Source organism: Phyllostomus hastatus, unplaced genomic scaffold (genome assembly GCF_019186645.2).
Source record: "Phyllostomus hastatus isolate PE091 unplaced genomic scaffold, TTU_PhHast_1.1 phas_scaffold_501, whole genome shotgun sequence".
Lineage (NCBI taxonomy): Eukaryota > Metazoa > Chordata > Mammalia > Chiroptera > Phyllostomidae > Phyllostomus > Phyllostomus hastatus.
Window position 1 is genome coordinate 71,678,948 of NW_025334033.1, and position 23,537 is coordinate 71,702,484.

Here is a 23,537-nt window from a genome sequence, read left to right on the forward strand (position 1 = left end):
GAAGTCTGCCCGCCGGGCCCTGCCCCCCGGCCACCCCACCTGGCCACGGGCAGCCGGCTTCTCCTTCCTGCCGGGAAGCCCCCCTCTGGCCACACCGCCGTCCCTCCTGCTGCAGACACCCTTCCCGCCGTCCTTCTCCGGGGCTGGGGACAGTGACAGCCTGCAGGGTCCACCTTGGGCTGGGCTGCAGGGCTTTGAGGTGGGAAGAGGGCAGGTGGGTTCCTCCCCCCAGGAGGAGAGGATGTGGGGGGGTCCCAAGCTCTTCTTCTTGGTCATACACCTCTGTGGTGGCTGCCATACTCCTGCTCCCCGCCCTGCCCCCCACATGGGCACTCGGACCTTTGGGCCAGGGCAGGGGGCCCAGCTCCACCACTGGGCACCGACCGCCAGGCCGGCACTGCCCCTCTCTGAGCCTACGGCTTCCCCAGCCGTAGTCGCCCTGGCCTTAGGTGAGTGGTTATGACCCCACGGCCCACCGGCACCCTGTGAGGACTTCAGGGGCTGCCTCCCTGCCAACATCCTCTTTCCCGAAGCCCGGAACCCCGGCCCCACTGGCCTCGCGAGCCTGCCACGGGCAGCTCTGCTGCGACAGCTCCCCGAGGCCGCTGGCCAGGCCCCAAGGTCTCCAGGTGACCCGGTGGCCAGGCCAGAAGACATGGGCGGGGGCGGGGCTACTGCCCGGTGTGTTGTGTGGGGGGCGGTCAAGGCTGGGCCCGCTGTGGGGGAACAGGGGGCGCCTTCCCATGCCCCCCCGCCCCGGGGCTGGGGCTCCACCGCCTGCCCCGCCCTCTGGGAATCTCTGGGTCCGAGACGGGAAACCTGCGGACACGTTCCCTCCCGAGCCTCTGGTTTCACTTTCTCTTTGTTCCCCTCCCACGAGGTTCCCTTGGAAGCGACAGGGAAGGGCGTGAGCAGCCCGCGCCCCCACCCCACCCACAGGCGAGTCCCCCCCTGTCCCGGCCTCTCCAGGCACCGGCTCTGCGGGTGTCACCCCCCCTCCCCCCGCCCCCCGCCCCCCGCGGCGAGCCTGGGCGTCGGGTCCCAGGCCGGGCGGTGCGGGCGTGGCCCCCAGGCCTGGAGCGGGACCCGGGGGACGCCAGGTGCGCTGGGCGGGGCCGCGAGGCCGGTGAGTCAGGGCCACCCCCGCTGGGGCGCGCCGAGTAGGTACCGGGCCGCGGAGGACCCGCCGCAGGACCCGCCGAGCCGGGAGCCGCCTGCCCGGAAGAACCGGTCGGGCCGGCGCGGCGCGGGCGCATTCCGGCGGCGGGGGCGGGCGGCCGGAGGCTTAAAAGGCGCCGCGCACCGGCTGCGGCCGCACGGACACGGCGCCGGCCACGAGGAGCCGCGAGTGGAAGCGCAGCGGGACGTGGCGGACCTCGGGGCTGGGCGGACTCGGCGCGGAGGGCGGGCCGGGCCGGGCCGGGGCGGCGGGATTTTCTCCCCACAGCGCGGCGACCGAGGACTCGCGCGCCGGGTCCAGTGGTTCTTAACAGTTCAACAGTTCTGTAGCGCAATTGTGAAATGTTTAGGACCACTAGACCCGGCGGGCCTGGCGGCGGCGGCGGCAACGACCTCCGCGACACGACGGGTGTCCCACGTGCGGGTCCAGCTCGGGGCCGGGGTCCGCGGCGCGACAGGCCCGCCCAGGAGGAGCCCCGAGACGCGTGTCGGAGTCCCCCGGCCGTCCCCGCCCCGAGCTCTGCGCGCTGCGCCGGCGGACCGGGCCGAGGACCGCACGCTGCCGGGAGGTGGTCGGACTCCGGGGTGCCTTACGCGGGGCACCTTCCCAGCCCCCCCGCCCCCCCAATCCTGGCGCATCGCCGGCACGGAGACGCCAGCGCCGCTCTCCTGCGCCCGGAGGGCCCCACCCTTCCCGACACTCCGCCGAATTCCCAGCCCGGACCTGGCGGGGAGAGGGCGCACCCTTCGCCGTGGGCTTGCTGGGGCTGACCGTGCGCGGCCCAGCCTCCCGGCCAGGAGCGCGCCTACGCCGAGACAGGGCCGGGAGTGGCACCGCGTGCGCCCGCACTCTCAGGGGCGCGCGGGGACGGGCGCCGGGGTTGGGAAGAGCGTGCGGAAGGAACCAGGGGTTCGAGGGACAGACGCTGGGGCGCGGAGGAGTCGGGGCATTCGGTGCGCGGACTGCCTTGAGCCCTCAGCTCCCGGTCGGTGGGTCCGGAAACCCGGTGGGAGCCGGCGGGAGCCGGCGGGAGCCTGGGTGTGCGCCCTGGGGCGTGCTGGCTCAGCAAGTGTCATTCCATTCCCACCTCCCTCCGGGGCGAGGCCGCTCACGCCTGCGGCGTCAGGCTGACCCGCCTTGGGCCCGCCTTGGGCCTGCCTGGTCCACTGGACTGGCCGCACCCTCTGCGGAGAAGGGGTCCCCTCAGGTCCCCGCCCCCTTGGCCCAGGGCTTCGGGGAGCTGCAGGGCGGCCTGGGTGTGGGTCAGACGGGCCCACCAGGGCACTGCCCCTCTGGGTGACCTTGGGCCAGGCCCCTGCCCGGTCTGAGCCCCAGGCTGGGGTGAGGACAGGAGGGGTGGCGTGAGGAGCAGCGTGGGGATCTGGGCCCGGGCCCTGCTGCCCTGCGTGGGAAGGGGGCTGTGCTCCCCAGAGGAGGGCCAACCCTGGTGGGAACCATCCCCATTTCCCGTGAACCCCGCTGCGGCTCCTTGGGAGCTCCGGGGTCAGGCCGGCTGTGTGCCTGTCGCCGGGGACTTCCTCCCACGGGGCCACCCTCGCCAAGGCCGGGCTCCCCGGCTCCGGGAGAGGGGTGTCGGCCGGGAGTCCCGGCGTCCCCTGTCCTGGGCTGGGCCATTCTGTCTGCTGCGGGCGTGCACATTATGGCCGGTGGAAATAAATGCCTGTTCCAACACCTGACTGTGTCCTGGGCTGCTGTCCTCCCCCCCCCCCCGGGGGGGCACTGCCTCTGTGGTCTCTCTCGCCCCAGGAGTGGACGTGGGCCAGCTCAGCCCTGCCTCTGGCACCGAGGTCCCTGGGAGGCCCCCACCCCCACCACTGGGGTCCCCTCCCTGGGAAGGGCTCCAGGACCGGGCAGACCCTCCCCCACCTCCCTGAGATGGGCCCTCGGGCCCCTGCCGCCCCTTTCGCCTGGAGGGAGCAGGCTGGGAGGCAACCTGGTCCTCAGGCCGGTCCACTCGCCCCACCCTGCTTGCAGCCCCTCCTGGGTGGAGACCCCGACCCTTGTCCCGCCGGAGGCCCTGGTCCCAGAAGGGACAAGGTTGGAGTGACGGGGGACCCTCCCGTGCCTACACGCTGACAGCCGCCCCCTCAGCCTGAGCTGTGACACAGACCGAGAGTCAGCGGGTTCAAAGCCCTGCCCCGCTGCCAGTAAGCAGGTGCCCCGGGCAAGCCCCTCACCCCCTCAGAGCACTCATCTCTCCTGGTGCCCCTGGGGGGGATCCACTGAGGGGATGCAGCCCACCCTGAGAGGCAGGTGGGGGGCTCTGTCTGGGCCGCTGAACGGAGAGCCTGCCGCTGCCGTGGGACCGCCGGGAGCAGAGCTGCGCTGGCTGGGCAGCCGGAGGCCCCGGGGATGCGGCTGAATCGCTCAGTCTGCCGGGGACTTGCTCGTGTCCTGGGAACCCCTCTGTCCCGGGCAGACCGGGACCATGGGCCACCCCACCCTGACCAGCCCAGGGGACACGCTTCCCTAGCGCCGTGGACCCCTGTCTTTCCCCCGAGGGAGTGAACCCCTGCCTTCTCCACGCCGCTGTTACCTCGGTCCCGGCTGGAGCGGCCAAACCAGTCTTCTGAGTCAGTGCTGCCCCAGTGCGTGGCTGAGTCACCCGAGGGCGGGTGAGGGGCCCAGAGGCCGGGCTCAGGGGAGCCGGCCGGGCGGGGATCTGCGTCCGGCCCACGTCTGGGGCCGCCCGACAGAGGCCTGAGGCCGCTGCCTGCAGCTGAGACCTCAGCCAGGGACAAGGGCTGGAGGAGGGGGGATGCACCCAGGCCTGGGGCTGTGGGAGGTGTGCGAGGCCCTCAGCCCCTCAGCTTCCCTACCTGAGCCCCCACTGCACACATGGGCCTCCCTCGGGGGCTGAGGCCGGGCCACTGCCACTGCCACCCGGGACACCCCTGGGTGAGACGGTCCCTGCTCACACACAGCTCCCTGCTCCCTGCGCGGCCTCAGTGCCTCGGTGAGCCCCGACGATGCGGGTCTGCTGGGGGTGCCCTGCGGCCGGGGCCTGGGTGTCCGCTGGGGCTCTGGGAGGCTTCGGGCACACGATGGGGAGACACGTCCCAGCCAGCTCTCCTCGAGCCTGCCCGTTTGGGGGGCCCCGTTCTTTATGTTTCTGGCCTGCAGCGGTGTGGGGGCGCACAGCAAGGTGTGCACGGTCAGAGCGTGCGCCCATGGCGGCGAGTGTGTGCACACAGCCGAGGTCGGCATGCGATCGAGACGCCAGTGGGCCTGGGGGGGGGGGCTCCAGAGCCTCGCCCTGGGCAGGGTTGGTCTGGCTCTGCATGGCCGCTCCCTCCCTCCCTCCCTCCCTCCCTCCCTCCCCCAGGTCCCCGCCCCTGCCTCCACCCGGGAGTTTCCTTTGCTGGACAGCGTCAGCTGCGAATTCAGCCTCTCCCACCCCTCGGCCCCTCGGCCGGCTCAGTGGCCGGAGAGGCAGCAGCCGGCGGACGGGTCTCTCCCTCTTTCCCTCCCCCGCCCCCCCCAAAATGAACAAACAAATAAACAAACAAAAAACCAAATTCTTCATAAAAGCAGTTTGGCCTCTTTTATAGACGTAGGACCACTCGGTTATTTATATTTTCTCAGGTGAGTTTTAGCAGTTTGTGCATTTCAAGAAATTTGTTGACTTCATCTAACTTGTCAGGTTTTTGGTATCAAGTTATGCATAACACTCCATTATGATTCTCTTAATATCTGTTGACTCTGTAGCAATGTTACATTTCTTACTCTTCTAAAAATCTTTTTTTTAAAGATTTTATTTATTCATTTTTAGAGAGGGAAGGGAGGGAGATAGAGAGAGAGAGAGAAACACCAATGTGCGGTTGCTGGGGGCTGTGGCCTGCAACCCAGGCATCTGCCCTGACTGGGAATTGAACCTGCGATGCTTTGGTTTGCAGCCTGCACTCAATCCACTGAGCTACGCCAGCCAGGGCTTAAAAATCTTTTTTATTGGTTTGAGAGAGAGAGAAACACTGATATGTCCTTCCACTTACTCATGCACTCATTGGTAGATTCCCACGTACGCCCGGACAGGGGATCGAACTTGCGACCTTGGCGCATCAGGACGATGTTCCAGCCGACTGAGCCACAGCAGCCAGGGTTCCCACCTCTTACGCTTAAGGTTGACGATTTGTGTTTTCTCACCCCGACTGCAAGATGGCCGTTTTCATCGATCGTGTGAAGGGACCGGCTTTGGGTGGGTCGAGCTTCTCTGCGATTCTCTCTTTTCTGTTTGATTGATTTCCACTCTGACCCCCGCCACTTCCCTTCTCCTTGCCTGGGGTTCTGTGCGAGCCCCCAGTTCCCAGCGGCCTGGGGCCGCCGAGGCTGACCCACAGCTGCGCGAGGCCCCGTCCTCTGTGTCAGGTCTTTTGTTTCATTCCGAGAGCTTTCGGAGAATGCCATCTGCGCGGTTCTTCTGCAGTGTCTGACTTGCCCTGAACCCTCTCGGTGCGGTTTTCATCCCGGAGATGATGACGTCCACCTGTGGAGGTTGGGTGGGTCTGTTCCACAGTTTCTCAACCTCAGCGGATGCGAAGCCCCCACGACTTCTGGAACCTGCCGAAATATAGTCACGAAAACAGCGTCTGCGCCCTTGTCCTCTGATGTCACCGCCGGCACCGTTTCTGGGTCTGTTTCTGTTGGCGGGTCTTCCCCCCTCCGCCCGGGGCCTGCTCCGCGAGTGTGCGGTGGCCGGTGACTGGCTGTCACGCGTGGGGGCTCGGGCATCGGCAGGCAGGCAACTCTGCGTCCCGTGAGCACGTGCGCGAGCCTCGTCCTGGGGCGCGTGTGCTCCCGGCGCGGAGTCCGGGCTGCGTCGCGCTCCGTCAGGCAGGGCACGCCCGACTTCCCGGGCCTTCCTGCCGCCCCTGCCCCGAGGCGCCTTCCTCCTGGGCGGTGGGGCCGCCCTGGCTTCAGACCGCCGGTGCCCACGTGCGCGCCGCGGCGGCTCTCGGGCTTTGCGCCCGGCCTTTCCCCGGGAGCGGGTCCGAGGAGTGTGTCCACTGTCACGTACAGAGCGAAGCAAACACCTTCTTCTAAAGTGAGACCTGATCGTGCACACGGCTTCGGAAGTCAGGGAATGACCGCGAAGCTTGCCGGGACGCACCGGAGGCTCGGGCCCTGGGTGCTCCCAGCCCAGGTCAGCGCGTGCGGCCACGGCCCCTCTCCGGCCCCGCCCCTCTCCGGCCCCGCCCCTCTCGGGCCACGCCCCATCCCCGGCCCCGCCCCTCCCGGCCCCGCCCTGGCCCGGCCCCGCCCCGCCCCTCCCCGGCCCCGCCCCTCTCGGCCCCCGCCCCTCTCTGGCTCGGCGTCTTAATAAAAATAAACTGTTGCTGTGTTTTTTTAAAAAAGATTTTATTTATTTATTTTTAGAGAGGGAAGGGAGGGAGAAAGAGAGAGAGATAGAGAGAAAGAGAGAGAAACATCAATGTGCGGTTGCTGGGGGTTGTGGCCTGCAACCCAGGCATGTGCCCTGACTGGGAATCGAACCTGGCACCCTTTGGTTCCCAGCCCGTGCTCAACCCACTGAGCTACGCCAGCCAGGGGCGTGTTTTAAAATGTGATAGTTTTCTAACACTTGTGAGTAACTCCACGCTCCTCGATGGGAGTTCAGATCTCTTCTCGATGTGTTGAAATACATAACGTAGCCCCTCTCCTCCCCACTCCTCCCCGAAGGCCCCCACCCCATCTGCACCCTCCTCAGGGCTTACCTGACACCCCTGAACCTCCGTCCAGCCCCCGCCTTGGACCTGCCCCCAGGCTCCCTCCTGGGCTGGGTCCCCTTTTCTTGGCCCCATGCCCTCTTCGTCCTTGGACTGTTTCCTTGTTCTGGGGAGCCCGCCTGCCGGGCACCTGGGGAAGGGACAGGCCCCGCCGTCCGTGTGCGCTCCACTCGTGCGCTCCGGTGGCGGTCCGGCTGGGCGTGGGGCCCTCGCCAGGGGACCAGTGCCCTCGGTCTCGGGGCCTTCCCTCCACTGGCCTCTGTCGCTGTAGTGGCTTCTGCTCAAGGTCGGCCGACATCTGCACTGTGCTTGACAAGTCGCCCCTGAGCTGCAGTGTCTTCTGTTTGCCCCTGGTCTCGGTTTAACGTTTCACAACGACATCGTTTAAAAAACTCCTGCCAGACACTGACCCCGGCTGGTGTGGCTCACTGCAGTGAGTGCCGACCTGTGAACCAAAGGGTCGCCGGTTCGAATCCCAGTCAGGGCACATGCCTGGGGTTCATGGGTGGTCCCCAGGAGGGGGCGTGTGAGAGGCAGCCACCCACTGAGGTTTCCGTCTCCATCTCCTTTCCCCTCTCTCTAAAAATAAACACGTGAAATCTTTGAAAAACATTCCAGTGACAGGCACTGAAGATCCTGTCATTACTTGTGGTGGTTATTTTTTTTTTTTGCACGATTTCCTCACTCACACTTTTTTCACTCTTTCCCCGGAAGTCCTATTATTCCGACATTAAACTTCCCACCCTAACCCTGTAATTCTCTCCGTCTCCCTCTTACTTTCTTTCCCCTCTGCTTTCTGGAAGATTCCCTTGACTTTATCTTTCAACCCTTCTTTATAATTTTATTTTATATTTTCACATTCCAAGTGTTTTTCGTATGGTTCTCTGGATTGCATCAGTACCCGAGTTCATAGAGCTCAGCATCTGTGGGTCCCTTTTCCTGTGGGACCTCCATGGCCACGCGCGAGGCGAGCGCGGCGGGGAGGCCAGCCCCTGCGGGGCCGCGGGGGCCGGAGGGGCTGGAGGTGAGCGGCTGCTCCGGACGCAGTCCGCGGCCCTGCCAGCCCCGCCCCCTCAGCCGGTCCTCATTCTCGTGGGGACCGGGCACCACTGGGACCCTTCTCTGCGAGGCGCAGCGGCAATGCTGCGTGAGGAACACGGACACCCAGGGGCACGCGTGCTGATATCCACAAAGCCTCCTGCGCGCCCAGGTCCGGTCTCTGCAGACCCAGGGCTGAGCCGGACCCCGCCCCGCCCTGGGGTGGGGTGGGCGTGTTTTGAGTGGAAACCCGCCCAGAAGGCTCCTTGGGAGGCCCGGAGGCCGTTTCTGGGGCAGTGATGCAGCTGCCCTGAAGGCTTGTCCAGAGCTTTCCGGATCAGCCCTGCAGGCGAGGGGCCGGGACTCCGCAGCAGGGGGCCGCGTGCCCCCTTGCCCGCTGCAGGCCTGACCTCAAGCTGGAGGCTGGGCCGGGTCTGGGACGTGAGGACACAGCGGCAAGAGAAAGGGGGAGCAAGTCAGGCCTGTGGGGTGCGCTAGGGAGGCCACCCGGCTGGCAGGGGCCTTTTGGCACTCCCCTCGCTGCCGGGGGTCTAGGGCAAGCCCCGCCCCGCTCAGCACCTCAGTTTCCCTGTCTGCCCCAGAGGGAGACTGAACCAGGTGATCGCAAATACTTTTCCTTTGGCCGTGGCCAAGGCGCGCCACCTGCTGGCCGTAGTTGGAAGTGTCCCCGTTCCAGATCGCTCCCCAGAGTCCTGGCTCACGGGTCTGACCCCAGGCGGTTGGGGAGGAGGGGTCTGCTCCTGCTACCTGTCCACCCCCCTGCCCGGCCGCCTGGCCGCCTGCCTTCCTGACACGTTCACTGCCACCCAGGGGTGCTCGGCCCGGGCAGGGCTCACAGGACCGGGCCACGTGCGGCAGGACGCGGCTGGGAGCCTTCCCGGAAAGGGCTGGCGCCGACTCGACCCGGCCTTGGGGGGCTGGCCGGCTGTGAGGGGGGTCTGGGCAGGGAGGGCATGCCACCTGTAAGGGCTTGGGTGTGGGGGGCCTGGACAGCGGGACCCTCGCGTGGGAGGGCCGGGGGGCCGCGTGCCCAGGGAGCAGGGGAGCTCACTGGGGGCCTCATGGGCTGGCTGAGGGGCTGTGGCTGTAGGCTCAGAGGTTCTACCGGGGGCCGGGCCCCAGCAGGCTGGACGAGTGAAGGGGTCTGGGGGGGACCCAGGGCCGTGCACGTTCCTTCTCGGCATCCGGGAAGACACGGAGAGAGCAGGAACGCCTCCACGTGGGCCAGGACGTGTGCTCGGGCGGGCCAGCTGTCTGACCTGGGCTGGGCCGGTTGGGCCTGGTCGAGTCACCCCAGGGTCAGGGCCTGGCGTGGTGGCCCTGCCCCGGCGGGTGGGAGGGAGGAGCCAGCACAGAGACCTGGGCTGGGGAGGGGCGCAGTCAGGGGGCAGAGGGCGGGGCCCCTGCAGTGGGAGCCCACACAGGAGTGTCAGGGTTGCACGTGCCTGGGCGCACGGTGCCTTTCCTTCTTCAACTAGTGCCCGGGGTGTCTGCCCTGCGCCGCGGTCTGGGGACACAGCCAATGGGTGCTCTGACGGGGTGACCGGCAGCGGACAAGAGGGAGAGGGAATGTGAGGCGAGTCCCCGAGGCCCCAGGGAGGAGGCCGAAAGCCTGAAGTGGGGGTGGAGGGTGGGGGGAGGTCTGGGGAACACTGCGGGGGTACTTGGCGTGTAGGCAGGGTGGTGGGACGGCTTCGCTGAGGGGCTCTTCTGGAGGAAGAGGAGGGAGCAGACGTCGTGGGTGTCTGGGGAGCGGCACCCTGCAGAGGGCCTGCTGGGCAGGTTCAGGGACACCGAGGAGGCCGTGCAGCCGGAGCCCGTGCAGCCGGAGCCCAGCGAGGTGGTCAGGCCGCCGTGCCCAGCCCTGGGCTCCCCCGGCTCGGGGCGCCCGCACGGGGCCGGGAAGAGTGGGGGACCAACCTCTCTGCCTCCTCAGGTTCTGCCCTGGCTGCGGCGCGGACCCCAGGATGGGGGCGGGGTGGGGGGTCGACGGTGGAGGCCCTGCTCCCAGGTGGGGCTGCTGCAGGAAGCAGGTTGCTGGCTGAGGCGGGCGTGAGCCGCGCAGGCTGTGCAGAGAGCCCCGACTCTGGACACACAGCACGGGGCTGGGCGCCGCAGGTGCCGACGCATGGAACCGGTGTGGGGGGGTGGGGGGGGTGGTGACAGCGAGCAGGAGCCAGGACGGCCGGCTCCAGGGCGGCTGAGCAAGCAGAGGAAAGGACCCTTCCCCGCTTGGTCCCACCCGCTGAGGAGGGAGGACAGGGGCGCTGGCCGAGGTGCTGAAACCACGGTGCCCCGCGGCGCTGGAGAGCTCTGGGCCTGGGGCTGCTCCTGGACTGGGGGCGGGCAGAGGGCAGGAGGGCTGGCCTGCCCCTCTAGCCTCTCTCTCCACTTGACAAACCCTGACCCCACTGCTGGCTGTGGGGCCGCTCCGCCCTCCGCAGCAGCGGCCCAGTGGCCAGCCCTGCGGCCGAGGGGGTGGGGACGCTGCAGAGCGGAGTGGTCACTGGCACAGGCTCGACGCAGATGCCCCGGGTGAATTCTGGCAAGTCACGTCACCCCTCTGTGCCTCAGTTTCCTCATCAGTAAAATGGGGATCATGCAGTACCCCTCCTGGCGTGGTTGTGAGGGTGAAGTGAATTCTGTCCAGTGGTGAAACGGAGCCCGGTCCATAGTAAATACTCGTGGTTGCTGCCCTGGCAGATGGGCCCCCATCTCAGCAGCAGACACCCCTGAAGAAGGATGGGTGCAGGGACAGCACCCTCCCCCCCCCAGCTGAAGCCTGCCTTCAGAGCCAGGGCGAGGGGGGCAGCCGGAGCGAGGGGCACTGCCCGGGATCAGGGTGGGCTTCCCTCCCAGACAGACTGGGCTCCTGGGCGCCCTGCCCCCGCCCAGCCCCAGCCCACCTCTGGGAGTGGTGTGACCGGGCGGCTTGAGGATCTGACCAGACCCCAGGAAGTGTGGGCAGCCCCACCCCCAGGAGCTGAGAGCAGGGTCTCGTCCCCTCCCACCCTTGGAGAGGAGGGGAGGTCTGCCCCACGCAGGCTGTGGTCCTAGTGGGCGGGCCACTTGGGCACCCCGAGCCTTCCTTACCGCTTATGGGGAGCCGCCCCACAACAGGCAAAGCCACCCGCAAGGATGGGGCTCGGAAGTGAAGCTCCCCCCCTGAGCCCACCCCTCCTCTCCCCAGAGGCGGCAGCCCGCACCTGTCTCCCTGCGGCCCCTTGGAAAGGTCTGGGCCTTCTGGGAACCGCTGTCCTGGGCCTGGTGTCTGGGGAGACTTTCCAGGAGCCCCCTGTTTGTGACCTGGGTCCACTGTCACTGAGGACAGAGTGTGAGGGTTGGTTGTCCATTTCCCTTGTGGCCCAGTCTCTGCCCTCACAGCAGTGACCGCTGCCCAGGGCTCACCTCCCACCTGCGCTGTGGCCCATGCACGGGGCGCCTTCCTGGCTCTCCAGTTTGCTGGCTGGAAGGACGGGCCCCTTCCTGGGGGGCGGGCTGGCCGGGGCAGGCCCAGGAGGGACTGGACTGCATGTGGGGTGTGCGCGCGTGTGGGGTTCCCAATGTCCCCAGCAGGTGGGGGTGACACGGTGGCATAAGGACTTGGGTCTCCCCATGCCTGGGGCAGGGAAGCTGACCACTCCAGCCCAGTGCCCCCACTTCCTGAAACACCGCCCCCCACTCTGGGTCTGATTGGAAGCGGAGTCCGGCGATTAGTCCTGCCTGAGCTGCACTCAGTGCACGGGCTCTGCGGTGCTCCCTTGGCCTAGATTTCCCCGGGGACAGCGCTGACCGCCGCCGTGGGCCTGGAAGATTAAATGTGAAAAAATCTCCACGACGACTTTAATCAACCCGCTGAGACGGCCGGCGGCCTGCACCCAGGAGGGCTTGGTCCGCCGGAGGAAGCCCCTCCCCGAGGCTCCGGGACCTGGAGGAGAGGAGGGAGGGCCAGGACAGAGCTCCAGGGGTGCCTGTGGTGCAGGAGGAGGGCGTGGGGGTCTCCAGGTGGGCCTCCTGGAGCCTAGCTCCTCCCAGTGCGGCCGCGGGGCCCGCAGGAGAGGGCTGAAAAGGGACAGGGAAAGGGAGGGACTGCGGGGACTCTGGGCTCCCCTTATGGCTTGACTGACCTCTGGCCCAGGCCGGCAGCAGCCAGGGGGCAGGGAGGGGCAGCTCCGCTCGGGGTCTCTCCTGACCTGAGGTCTGCGTGGGGACCCTGTGGCCTGCAGACATGTTTATTAATGGGCAGGGGCAGGGGGCAGGTGGGTGGAGACAATTCTTCCTGCTGCCGCTTGGAGGGGTCAGGAGAGGAGCCGGGTGAGTGGGGGCGGGGCAGGGAAGTTCCCTGGTCCTTCCCAGGGGACAGAGAGGGGGCAGGGCGGGCCCCCACCCTGGCACCCCAGACAAGCCATCACATCCTGCTGTCTGCTCAGGGCGCCTGCAGCGCTGACCTCCAGGCCGCCCTTCTCCAGTCTTCTCCTCGCCTTGCCGTCTACCTGTTATGGCCCGTTCAAGGCCCCTTTCCCCTGGGCAGCGTTCCCTGACACCCCCTTAACTCCCCAAACCCCCGTGGGCCTCAGTTATTTAAGGTGACCCTGACTGTCTGTTCCACTCTCCACAGGCAGGGGGCGCCCGCCAGCACCGAAGACCGGGGGCCGCGCACAGCAGGAGCGCGGGATCCGGGTCTGAGTTTGCATCCGGGAAGAGCGCCCCCGCCCAAGATTCCCACCGAGATTCGGCCGCACTAGGAGACTAGCCCGAATCCTCCAGCCGCGGGGAGTTACTGGAGCGACCGGAGGGAGTCCGGGGCGGGGGCAGAGAAGGCTGCGAGTGGCGGTAGAATAGGGGTTTTGGAGTGGTGGCGCAGAGAGGGGCAGAGGCCCCCTGCGAAGCTCTGGGGTCCTGGCGGGGGGGGGCTTTGGGGGTCCATAGGCTGAGGCTGGGGCGTGGGATGGGGGCTAGCGAGGAGCGCCCTGGAGCATGGGCAGAATGTGGAGCTCAAGGTCACTGTGCTCTATACACGTGTTCAGGGACTGGGACCCCAAAGCTCAGAGTCCCCTGGACCGATTGCAGGGGAGGGGCTTCGATATGGCCCCTGTCCGTAGAGGTTTCTTGGAGTCCAGCTCAGCGGCTCAGCCCCCTCTCCGTGCCTCCGGGCCAGAGCACCAGGCAGAGCAGGCGAGGCAGGGGAATGCCGACCCGCAGTGAGTGGGGCCCTAGTCCCCTTCCGCCGCGCCTCCTCCCCCCCGCGTGTCGGGGTGTCTGGCTCGCCGCCGGAGCGGAGGGGGCGCTGTCGGCGCAGACGGGCGGGGCCGGAGCGCGGGAGCGCGCGGCGCAAAGCGAGCGCAGGTGCCGCGGGCACGGGCCGCCGAGGATTGGGGGCCTGGCGGGCAGCGGTGCGGGGCGCGGCGGCGGCGGGCACGCGGCCAGTGAGCGCGCGGGCGGGGAGGTGGCGGTGGCGGCGGAGGAGCTCGGAGCCGCTCCCCGCTCTTCCATGGCGCTGCCCGGGTCTCCCGAGCCGCCCCACGGCGCGCCCCGCAAGGCTCCCAGCCTGCTGGAGATGGGGGCGCTCTGCCTGGATTCGGAGATCATCCTGGGCTTCACCAGCCACCTCCTGCGGCGGCGAGCAAAGGTGAGGGCCGGGCGGCGGGACCCAGCTGGTGGCAGAGGCGCTGTCCCGCGACTTTGCGGCGCGTCTCCTGCAGCTCAGGGTGCCGCGCCGGGAAGGAAGAGCAGGTTCTGAGCAGAGTCCCGCAGCCCAGGCTGTAGACTCTCTTGGCTCACTTCACCCAAGCGTGTTGCTCCATCTTCTTCTCCCCTAAAGGCTGCGTCCTGAGCTGGAGGCACTCAGCCTGGGCAGAGAGAGCAGCGCAGAGACCCCGGGTCCCACGGCGCGCCTTGCTGGGGTGGGCGAGGCAAGAAGTCGAGGTCTCGTGGCTGAGCCCGAGCCCCTGAGGTGACTCCAGTTCCCGTGTCTGCAGGGCTGTGCCCCGGCCCCCTTTAGGGACCCGGGTGTATGGTGTGAGCGTGTGCTCTCCAAGTGTCGCAGTGGTGCGGACTACCTAAGTTGCCAGTGTGGCTGGCCCTGGGCGTAAGACCATGGCTCCGCGTCCGCGTTTCTGGGAGTGCATGTGGTAATGAGTGTGTGTGTGGCAGAGTGCCGAGATCCGGGACCCAGTGTGTGTGTGCGTGTCTGTGTGTGGCCCAAAGCAGTTGAGGGGCTGGGACAAGTGCTGTCTGCAGGCCATGGGGGGAGGTGGCGTCGGTGGCGTCCCGGGGTACCTAGACCCAGAGTGGGGCTGACACGCCCGTGGTCCTCCCGGAGGCTGCGATGAGACAGGAGATGAGAAGTGCTCCCGGCCCTCGTGCGGGGTGGAAAGGGGCTGGAGGCTGGGGGACCGCAGAGTGAGACTGGGGAGCCCTTGCCCACTTTATACCCCTAACCCCGCCACGTCGCCGGTCAGAAACAACTCGGAAAGCCAAGGGCAGATGGTCCACCCCTCTTCTGGAGGGAGCGCGTACATGGGTGGGGAGGACCTTCCAAGTAAAAGGGAATTGAGCAAAGAAGGTAGTTTGGAGGGACTCAGGAGGGGCGGGGAGCGATTCGAATCTGTGTGAGGGCCTCGTGTGGGTGCGCGGAGGGAGCCACAGGTCGCGCTCTCCGCCTGGACCACAGCCCGCCAGCGGGCCCTGCTCTGGCTCGGCTCCTTCTAGTCCTCGGGGCGCTCCTCCTCGCCTGGGACGCGTGGCGCCAGCTCTCTCTCCAGGCTCCTGGTGCGCGCTGGCCAGCAGGGGTCGCTCGCGTCACGGGAAGGCGGGCGGCCGCGCCCGCCCAGCCTGACCCCGGTTTCGGGCTGACCCGGAGTAGGGATCCAGAGTCACCCGCTGCCTTGGTTAGCCGCGACACTTAGGGCTGGGCTGGAGCGGGAGCAACTGGTCGCCGGAGCGGGGGTGGGGCGACCTCCCAGCCGGAGACAAACAGGCAATTAATTCCGGAGCTAAGTTCCCATCTGCCAGGCCGGCTGACAACAGGTCCCGCGCACACCCCCGGGGCCAGCCGCACCGCCTTCTCCCGCTTCCTGGGCCCAGAGCGCGCACACCCACCTTCGCGCACACGCGCGGTTGCACAGACACTCGTGCCGCCTGCAGACACGCCTAGACACAGATCCACGGCCAGGGGCACTGCACGGTCCGGGGCCAGACCGCGGAGTCGCTCAACCACGCGCGACAGTTATACTCAAAGGGTGGCCAGAGACAGGCGGAATGCACTGGATTTGTAGGGAAAAGAGGCTGGGAGTTCGGGGGCTGGGCTTCGGCCCCTTCCTCGTCCCCGCCACGTGGTGGGGCTTTGGGCGAGACCTTCCCCGCCGGGGCCTCAGTTTCTCGCCTGTGAAGTGAAAAGTGGGTTGGTGCCTCCCAGGAGACGCGCAGACCCCAGTGTCCCGGCACAAGAGCAGGAGGGCGCATGCGCGAGAGCGCACCTTTTTTTACAGCGGCCCCCTGCGCCCCTCCCTGGGGCTGTGACTCGCCTAACAAGTTGGGGTCCTTGGAGTGGGAGGGGCCGCGCCGCTGGACTGGATCCCTTCCCCCAAGCTCTGCGGAGAGGAGGGCTGGGGTGGGACGGTCCCCTGGCGCCCCGCCCCCACCGGCCCGGGCCCCGCCCCGCCTCCCGAACGCGCTGGCCGCCGCCTGCGCGCGCTCTGTCACTCGTCCGCCCGCGTCGCCAACTTCGGGGCGGACGGTGGGGCCATGGGGGCGCGCCCGGGCTGTATCACGTAGCCGCAGCGCCCTCGGACCGCCCGCGCGGCCCCAAGCTCCCGCCCGGCCTTTCCTGCGTCTCGGCCATGGGCAGCCACGGCGCCCCCATGTGCGCGGCGCACCCCGCGGTATGCGCGGTCGGGCCCAGAGAGGGAGCCGGGCGGCGGGCGCCGCGGGACGGGGCCCTAAACGCCGAGACGGTTGAGGGGTGCGCGGCGCCCCCTAGGGGCGGGGCCTGGGGGGAGCACGGGGGCAGCCGGGCCTCCGGCCGGGAGGGACTTGAGCCGAACCTCCCTGGATTGCAGGAGAGGGCTGGCGGCAGGTCCTTGCCCAGCGCTCCTAACTTTCTGGAGTGCGCCAACTCCGGGGCCCGTGACCAGCTGAGGTCTGGAGCCCCCGGTGCTGGGCCTCGGGATGGTGCCGCAGCGGCTTAGGCTCACTGTCCTCTTCTGCACCCACTTCCCGCAGGTGGCCGAGGGCGGCCTGGCCCGGGAGCCGCTGCAGCTCCTGGAGGTACCGCCCCGCAAGAGGCTGCCTGTCGGGCCGGAGCAGGACCCTTGTGGCAGCCGCCCTGCTCCCGAGGGCGCCGGGGCAGGCGCAGAACAGGGCCACTCCGCAAGCGGAGGCAGCTGGTGCCGCCACTGCCACACGAGACTCGCGGAGCTCAAGCGACAGGCGTGGAAGCTGGTCAGCGGGTCCGGGACACCGCTCCGGGTAAGTGACCTTTCCCTGGGCCGGCCCCTCGGGGCAGGGCCCGTGTTGGGACTCGGTCCCCGAGGGAGGCGAGGTTTCACTGAGTGGCTTTGGCCAGTCCTTTCGCCTCTCCGGGCCTCAGTTTCCCCATCTGTAACTGTGAATGAGTTGGGGTGGGGTGGGGGGCTGGAGAGAGGTTGGGGGGGTGTTTCTGCGGGAGCTGCGGAAGTCCCGCAGCTGGACCCGCGGTCTGTGTTCTGGAGGGGAGGGAGAGAGGGAGGTCCGCGGCGGCGACCCCACCCAGGGCAGGACAGTGCCTGTCCTGCGGGAGGCCAGGGTTACTTGGTCTGTTGTTGCCCTTGGGCCACCTGGGCCTCCAGCCAGGTGTCTGGAAATTGTACAGCTGTGGCAGGAGGGCTCGGAGACCAGAGGGCGGGCCTGCTGCTGTGGGGGAGGCCGTGGCCCCGCCCACCTCCTCCCAGCTTCACGGAAAAGAGCGCGGCACAGCGGGTCCAGATCTGCCGCTGCGGGCGGTGGCCACCCAGCTGGGGGTTGCGCGGCGGGGCCTCTGGGCTCCCCCCCCCCCGGGTTTCCCTCCCAGCCTCCAAGGTGTTCGCCAGGGCGGGGGCCCTGCAGCCCCGGGCTGGCCTGGGCCCGGGGAGGAGCCGGGGCCATTGTTGAGGGAACAATGTGCCTGGAGGGGGGGGGGGGCGGGCGGGGGGGCGGGGTCTCCAGAGGAAGCCCTTCCCGCCCGACCTGCAGCCTTTCTGCAAGGTTCCTGGAAGTCCGAGTGATCCCCACGGGATCTAAATATAGCTCTCCAGGGAGGCCCTGCGGCCTGAGCGGGCCGGGGCCCTGGGCTCCGGGGGTCCCACCGCTCCCTGCCCGGAGCAGGCGGGCTGGCGGGAGTCTGGTTTCTGCCCTCTCGGGGGCACTCTCGGGGGCAAAGGGAGGGGACCCGGGGCCTGTCCTGGGGTGTGGCCGGACCCTCCTCCCGGCCGGCTGCCCACCCAGCCACCCGGGTCTGGTCCCGGAGACACCTGGGCCCTTGGGCCCTCAGGAGGGTGTGCCTGGGGACCGGCTCTCCGGGGCCTGTCGGCTGCGGGCCGTCTGGCCGCCCCAGCGGGCGGGACTGAGGCCAGAGAGAGGACGGACTTGGTGGCTCAGCTGGGCTCCGCCTGGTGGCGCCGGGCGCGTGGCCGGCCGGGTGCAGGGGGCAGGGGATCCCGATGGAGAGAGCTGCAGGTCACACCAGTCGCTGGCGAATTCCAGGGTCCCTCCAGGGGGGTCTGGCGGGCTCTTCCTGCAGACAGCTCATCAGGGAAGCCCGGGACCACGCCCCTCCCACCTCCCCTGGCCTTTCCTGAATCTGACCCTGGGCACCCGCTTCCCCTGCCTCCCCTGGCGCCCCGGGGCCGAGCAGCCCAGCAGGCCTGGGGTCCCCGCTGGCGGTGTCCCCGCTTCGCAGCCCCTCCCCCGCTGCTTCCACCTTCGGCAGGCGTGGCCGCTGGGGGCTGGACCGGGGCGCTGCCCAGGCTGCAGGGCGCTGTGCCGGGGGAGGGAGGCCCACACCCACTGTCTGTCTCAGGAGGTGGAAACAGAGCCGTGGGGACGCAGGGGGTTGGACCCGCCACCCGGGGACCTCGGCAGGTGTCCTGGCTGGCCTGCTGCTTGCCCCTGAGCTGCCTTCCGGGAGGCAGGGAGGCAGTGCCCAGCCTCACGCAGCTGCTGCTTCTGCCTTTGGCTTGGGGGGGGGGGAGGGAGGGCTCCATGGGGCAGCGGGGGTGGGGCTGCTGTTCTGCGCGGCTCCCTTGGGGTCTTGTCCTGTTCTTGTCAGGAGGTGAGTTTCGGGAGGGCGGCACCTCACGGTTCGTAGGGAAGGGTGCCTGCGTTTTCTCCCTTGGACCCGGGGGCTCGCTGGCCGCGGAGGCTGGGGTGGGGGTGGAGCTGGGCCCTCCTGCCAGCAGACCGGTCCCCGCAGCGGGGCCCTGGGCAGGTCCGCTGAGAGCCAGGCCTCAGGGGTTATGCCTGTAACAGTCCTTCGGTGGCCGGGGGTGGGGCGGGGTGGGGCGGGGGGCCATCCGGTGGCCTGCGGCGTGCGAGGCCACGCCACCCTGCGCCCACCCCTCCCTGCCTTGGTCTCCCCTCTGGGCAGTGCGGGCGACCGTGGTCCCAGCCCAGGGCCCGGTTCACATCGGGGTCGTGCCCACCCCCTTTCTGAGCCCTGCTGCCCTGGCGAGGGGTCGGGGCATGTACTCCACCGCCCCACCCCCTTGGGGTCTGGGACACCGTCCTTCCTGAGCTGAGCAGGACAGTGAACGCGGAGGGGACACCCAAGCTGAGAGCCCCTCTGGGCAGCCCACTGTGCCACCCTCTGCCCTTGCCAGGGTCCAGCGACCGACTTAGGGCCCCGTAAGGGCTGCAGCCAGGACCCCTGGACCGGCCTCTCGTGGCCTCCACCGGCCGCCGCCATGGGCCCCGCAGCAGACACCCCGCCCCCCTGGAGCCCTGGCCGCCGGGGGCGATGCCGCCGGTGCCTGCCCTCAGCTCTCCACGCCTCTGGCAAGCCTCTGCCGGTCCGTGCGGGGGCCAGAGCCAGGCCTTCCCCTTCAGCCGCACCTGAGCGCCCAGCTTAGCTCCTCCCCCTGTCCTGCGGAGCCAGCAGACCCTCTCATGGTGCCCCGACCCCGCCGGGTCAAGGGCCCCATTCTCTTACCTTTTCCTACGGTGCTTTGTCACAGGTGCCCCTTTCGCAGATGCCCAGGCCCCTGACCCTTCTGTGCGCATCTGGCAGGACCTCGGCCCGGGCCAGCTGGTGCCCAGTGTGCCGGCGCCTGTGCGGCTGACCGGGGTGGGGAACGCAGGCCCCGCTGACCTGCTGCACCACGAGTTCTTGGCACAGGGCTCCGATGACGCCCACCTGCTTCCAGGGTGCCCGCCCTCCCGTCCCACCCCGACCCCCTTCGGGCGGCCCTTCCCGGCCCTTCTCACTGGCCTCGGCCACTGCGTGGAGTCAGCGTCCAGTGTCCTGCCCCCACCGACGTCTGTGGACGATGCACTGCCCAGGCTTCCCCTCCCTGGCCCGCTGCGTCCGCCGGACTGCTGGGCTGATCCGAGCTCCCCCCGCCCCGCAGAGGGGGTAGCCCCGAGGAGAATGGCCGTCCCTGCTCCCTGGCAGCAGCGGGGGAGGGGTTCCTGCTGGGGGTCTGGTCCAGCGGCCACCGGGTGTGTCCACTTCCCCAGAGACCCATGACACTGTGACATTCGACTTTCTTCCCAGGTGTCAATACAAGTGCTGAATTGATTAGTGCCCTCCCTCCACCCCGGGGGGAAGTGATCAATTCTCATCTGGCTCTTGCAGACCCCTGGCCCCCACACAGGGGTCTTGTCCTCCCTGCCCCTTCGACGGCCCCGCCCACCGTGAGGCCCAAGCATTTGCTCCCAGGCCCCACCCTGTGGGACCAGGCGGTGGGGCCTTGTCCAGTGCACGCGGCGATGCGGCCAGCCCGGGGGTGCTGGAGGCCTGCAGGCCCTCTGCCTGCCTCTGGGGCCTGGCTGGGGGGTGGCGGTCCCCCAGGGAGCCTTCCCGGCCCTCAGTGTCCACAGCTCTGGGGTGTGCTGGTCCTGGCTCCGTCTCGTGGCCCAGGGTGGGGGGCCTCAGCGCAGCTGGTGGGGGCCCTGTGTGGCCTGGGGTCAGAATCCCTGGGGCCCAAGCACTACCAGCTCCGGGGACCCCCCTCCTCTCCCGGCGGCAGGGCCAGGGTGGCTGGCCGCCTTGGGGCTCCTCAGCCGTCCCCCAGCTGGGCCAGGTGCAAAGGCAGCCAGGGAGGTGTGACAGGGGCGGGCACGCCCTGGGGCTGGCTGCTGGGCAGGCTCCCAGCTGGCAGGGGACCTGATGACTCAGCTGGGGAGGGCCCTGTCGTCTGCTGGGCTTCGAGGCTCCCGGCCGCTCTGGGCACTGAACCCCGCTGGGGAGAGAGGCGGCCCGTCGTGGCCTGGCCTCCCCCTCAGCCTCGGGGACCTCAGCCGGCCCTCCCCCTGCCTCCCGAGGTGGACGAGGTGGACGAGGTGGACGGCAGACTAGCCAGTGCCCTTTGTCCCCTGCGTCTAGTGATGGAGTGACGGCCTCTCGGGCTCACCTGACGTCTGCGCCGTTCTGGTTTCAGGCCTGGGAGCGGGTGGGGGGGGGCCCAGCAGGAGGAGCCCCTGGGCCCGGTCCGAGCAGAGGGGCCCGGTCCGAGCAGAGGGGGGGCGAGAGGGCTGCCCGCTGGTGCCGCAGCAGCTCCTGTTCTGGCTGCAGGAGTGCGAGCAGGGCGGGGCCCGCGCTGGGACCGACTGGCCTCCCTGCCCCTTGGCGGAGAGGTGGGGGCCAGGGAGCGGGGGTGGGGGGTGAGGGGGCAGGGGGTGGGGGCGTTGGCTTGGGCCCCTCTCAGGCCCGTCCCCAGCCCCCCCCCACCAGTGTCCTGCAAGGGCCTCACGCTCTGGAGCCTTTTCTGAAACGGCGAAGCCGCGTCTCCACTGTTGTTGGCCGGCCGGCCGGCGGGCAGGTTGGAAGCTCCCTGCTCCTCCGGGCGCGCGGGTCTTCCTCGTGCGTCTCTGGGCACCGGGCTCCGTCTTCGGTTCACGCCGTGCGTTCTCGGGAGCCCCCTCGCCGGCTCTGGGTGGGGAGGGTGGGCGTCAGTGGGTGAGCGGGGTGGGAAGCGGCTGCGCGGCCCCCGGTCGGCGCGTCTGGCCACGAGCGCCTCTCCCCGCAGGGCAAGGCCGTGGCCGTCCCCCTGTCAGGCTCCGGGTGCAGTCGGGCTGGGCGGCCGGGCTCCTGTGGGCCCCTGAGTGCCCTGCGAGGGTCCTCCCTCCCCTGCAGGTGACCGAGTGGCTGGTGAGAGGGCCCCCTGGGCTCGGGGGGCGGTGCCGGGCCGCCGCCCCTGAGGCCTGGCCCCTCCTCCTCGGGGCCTCCAGCCCCCATCTGTGAGCAGGGGCCTCGGGCTGACCCAGCCGCTGTCCCTGCTCCCCCAGGGCAGGGACACTCCCCCTGCTGGCCTCACGTGCTGTGACTGGGCCCCACGGGGGAGGCCAGGTGGCCTGAGGGCCGTCCACGGGCTCCTGGTGCTCCGTGGGGGCCCCCGGCAGCATCCCAGGCTTTGGCTGTGGGGCAGGGTGGGTGGGCTCAGCCGGGCACCCAGGCTGGCAGGTGTGGCACATGCCGAGCCTCGCGTGCCCACTCTCAGGTGGCCGGCCTTGCACTGCCGCTCCAGTGCACCTCTGACCCGGCCTCCAGGTGGAGCGCAGCTCTCCAGGCGCTGGCCCGGCCTCATGTTCTCCTGGGGGCTCATGTCCTGCTGGGGCCGGCCCTTCCCTAAATGTCCTGCACTGGGCCGCCGTGTCCCAGTCCTCCCCTCCCCCCGCCGCCCGAACCCCCCCCAGCCCCCTAAACTCGGCCTGTTCCAAACCCGAGGGACTGCTGGGCAGCCATCCTGGCTTGGCCGGCTCGGTGGCTGCCCTTTGCTCCACCGCGGGCCCCCCGGTCTGTCCCTGGAGCCCCCTCTGCTCAGCGCCCCCCGAGCCTGTGCCTTCGCCCCTTGGAGCCCCGGCCCCGCTGCCCGTGCTGTGTGTCCTGAGCCCAGCGCCTCTGCCTCTCTGAGCCTCCGTCTGTGAGGTGGGCAGGCTCACGGCAGCCGGCACGTAAGGTGGCCCTGTGGGGGGGGCCTGCGTCTGTGGCGGCGGTGGCCCTGGCACTCTGAGGGCCTTGTCCAGCCAGCACGGGGCCCGCGGGAGCCGGGGGGCGCCTGGCAGTGGCGAGTCTGGGTGTCGGGTCTGGGGCGGCGCCAGGGGCCCGCCCTGCCCAGCGCCTGTCGTCTCTGCTGGGTGACCGGTGTCCTCCCACGCTGGCGGGGGGACCTGCGGTAGCCCACAATCCCATGAGGAGGCTGAGGTCCCCCCTGGGGGGCCGCAGCCCGCGCCCGTGGAGCTGGACTGAAGTGTGTCTGGGTGAGTCCCAGCCCCCTGAAGCGAGCCCAGCCCCCTCCGAGTGGCGGGGGCCCCACTGGAGCCTCCTCCCTGCCACCCCTCCCGGCCAGGGCTGTCCTGCCGGTGGGCCTTTGGGCCCCCCGGGGGCGCTCCAGGGGCACTGGGCCCAGGACAGGGAGGCCATTGAGGAGAGGAGGCCTCAGTGAGCTGGTGTCTGTGCCCCGAGCTGCCCAGCTGGCTGGCTGGCGCCTGGCACGGGCCCTGGGGGCCGGCGCTGGTCGGTGCCGGCAGGGCTGTGCCCGCGCCCCCCACCCCCTGCACCGACAGAGGAGGGGCCCGAGTCAGTGGGAGCCTTCAGGCCCGAGGGGCCGGAATGGTCTCCAGGGCTCCGGCTGGTGGACGAGGGGCTCTGACCACGGGTCCCCAGGTCCTCCCGTGCGACCAGAGGGCCCGGGCGGGGGTGGGGCCTTGGGCTGGGCGTCCAGGCCCGGGCAGCCGAGGGGCCCGCCACAGTCTGGCGGTTTCCAGGCTGGAAAACTGCGCCCTGACCCCCGGCCTCCCCGACCCACCGCCCCGTCCCGCCGGGCTGCACGCGACAGCACTGAGCGTCCCCGGTCCCGCCGCAGAGCCGGGAGGCGGCGCCCGGGGCCCTTCCTGGACCTGTTGCCGACTCCGGAAGCTGCAGCTGCTCGGGGTCACTGCCTGCACGCTCCGTGGGGGGGGAAAGGGGAGCCCTGGGCTGGGTGTCCCCCCCCCCCCCCGCGGCACGGCCAGTGGTGCCCGAGCCCCCTCCTAAAGACGGGGTGACGGGGGCCCAGGGAGGGTCGTCTCAGCCCTGAGTCTTGGGGCTTCCCTAGAAGTTGGGGAGCAGACTCCTCCCGGCCCTTCCTGCGGTGGCCACCCCTAGGGGGGTCTGGTCCGCTCCTGTCTGGCCACAGGGCCGGGCCCCAGGGGCCTGGGCTGGGGGAGGGTCTCCTGGCGGAGCTGACGGGCGGCTGGTCCCGGTAAAGCCCTTTGGGGCCTCCAGTGCGGGGACAGTGGAAGGGCTGGTTAAGGCAACTCGGAGACCCCAGAAACGCCATGAAGAACGGGGTGCCGCTTTCAGGGTGGGGGCTGGCTAAAACCCGGGGGGCGTGCCGGGC

General features: G+C 69.4%; 1 protein-coding gene across 2 annotated transcripts in view; it reads left to right on the top strand.

Annotated features, from left to right (window-relative positions):
• Window positions 1-13,474: 13,474 nt before the first annotated feature.
• The window catches only part of KIF26A (kinesin family member 26A), a 35,960-nt gene continuing 25,897 nt past the window's right edge, over window positions 13,475-23,537 (top strand). The window contains exons 1-2 of one of the 2 annotated variants that reach the window (XM_045823618.1): window positions 13,475-13,612; window positions 16,207-16,452. In XM_045823618.1, the coding sequence (XP_045679574.1) occupies window positions 13,475-13,612; window positions 16,207-16,452 (384 nt within the window). Of the gene's footprint in view, window positions 13,613-15,699; window positions 15,867-16,206; window positions 16,453-23,537 lie in introns of those variants that run through there. The other variant, XM_045823619.1, reaches the window with a different exon arrangement.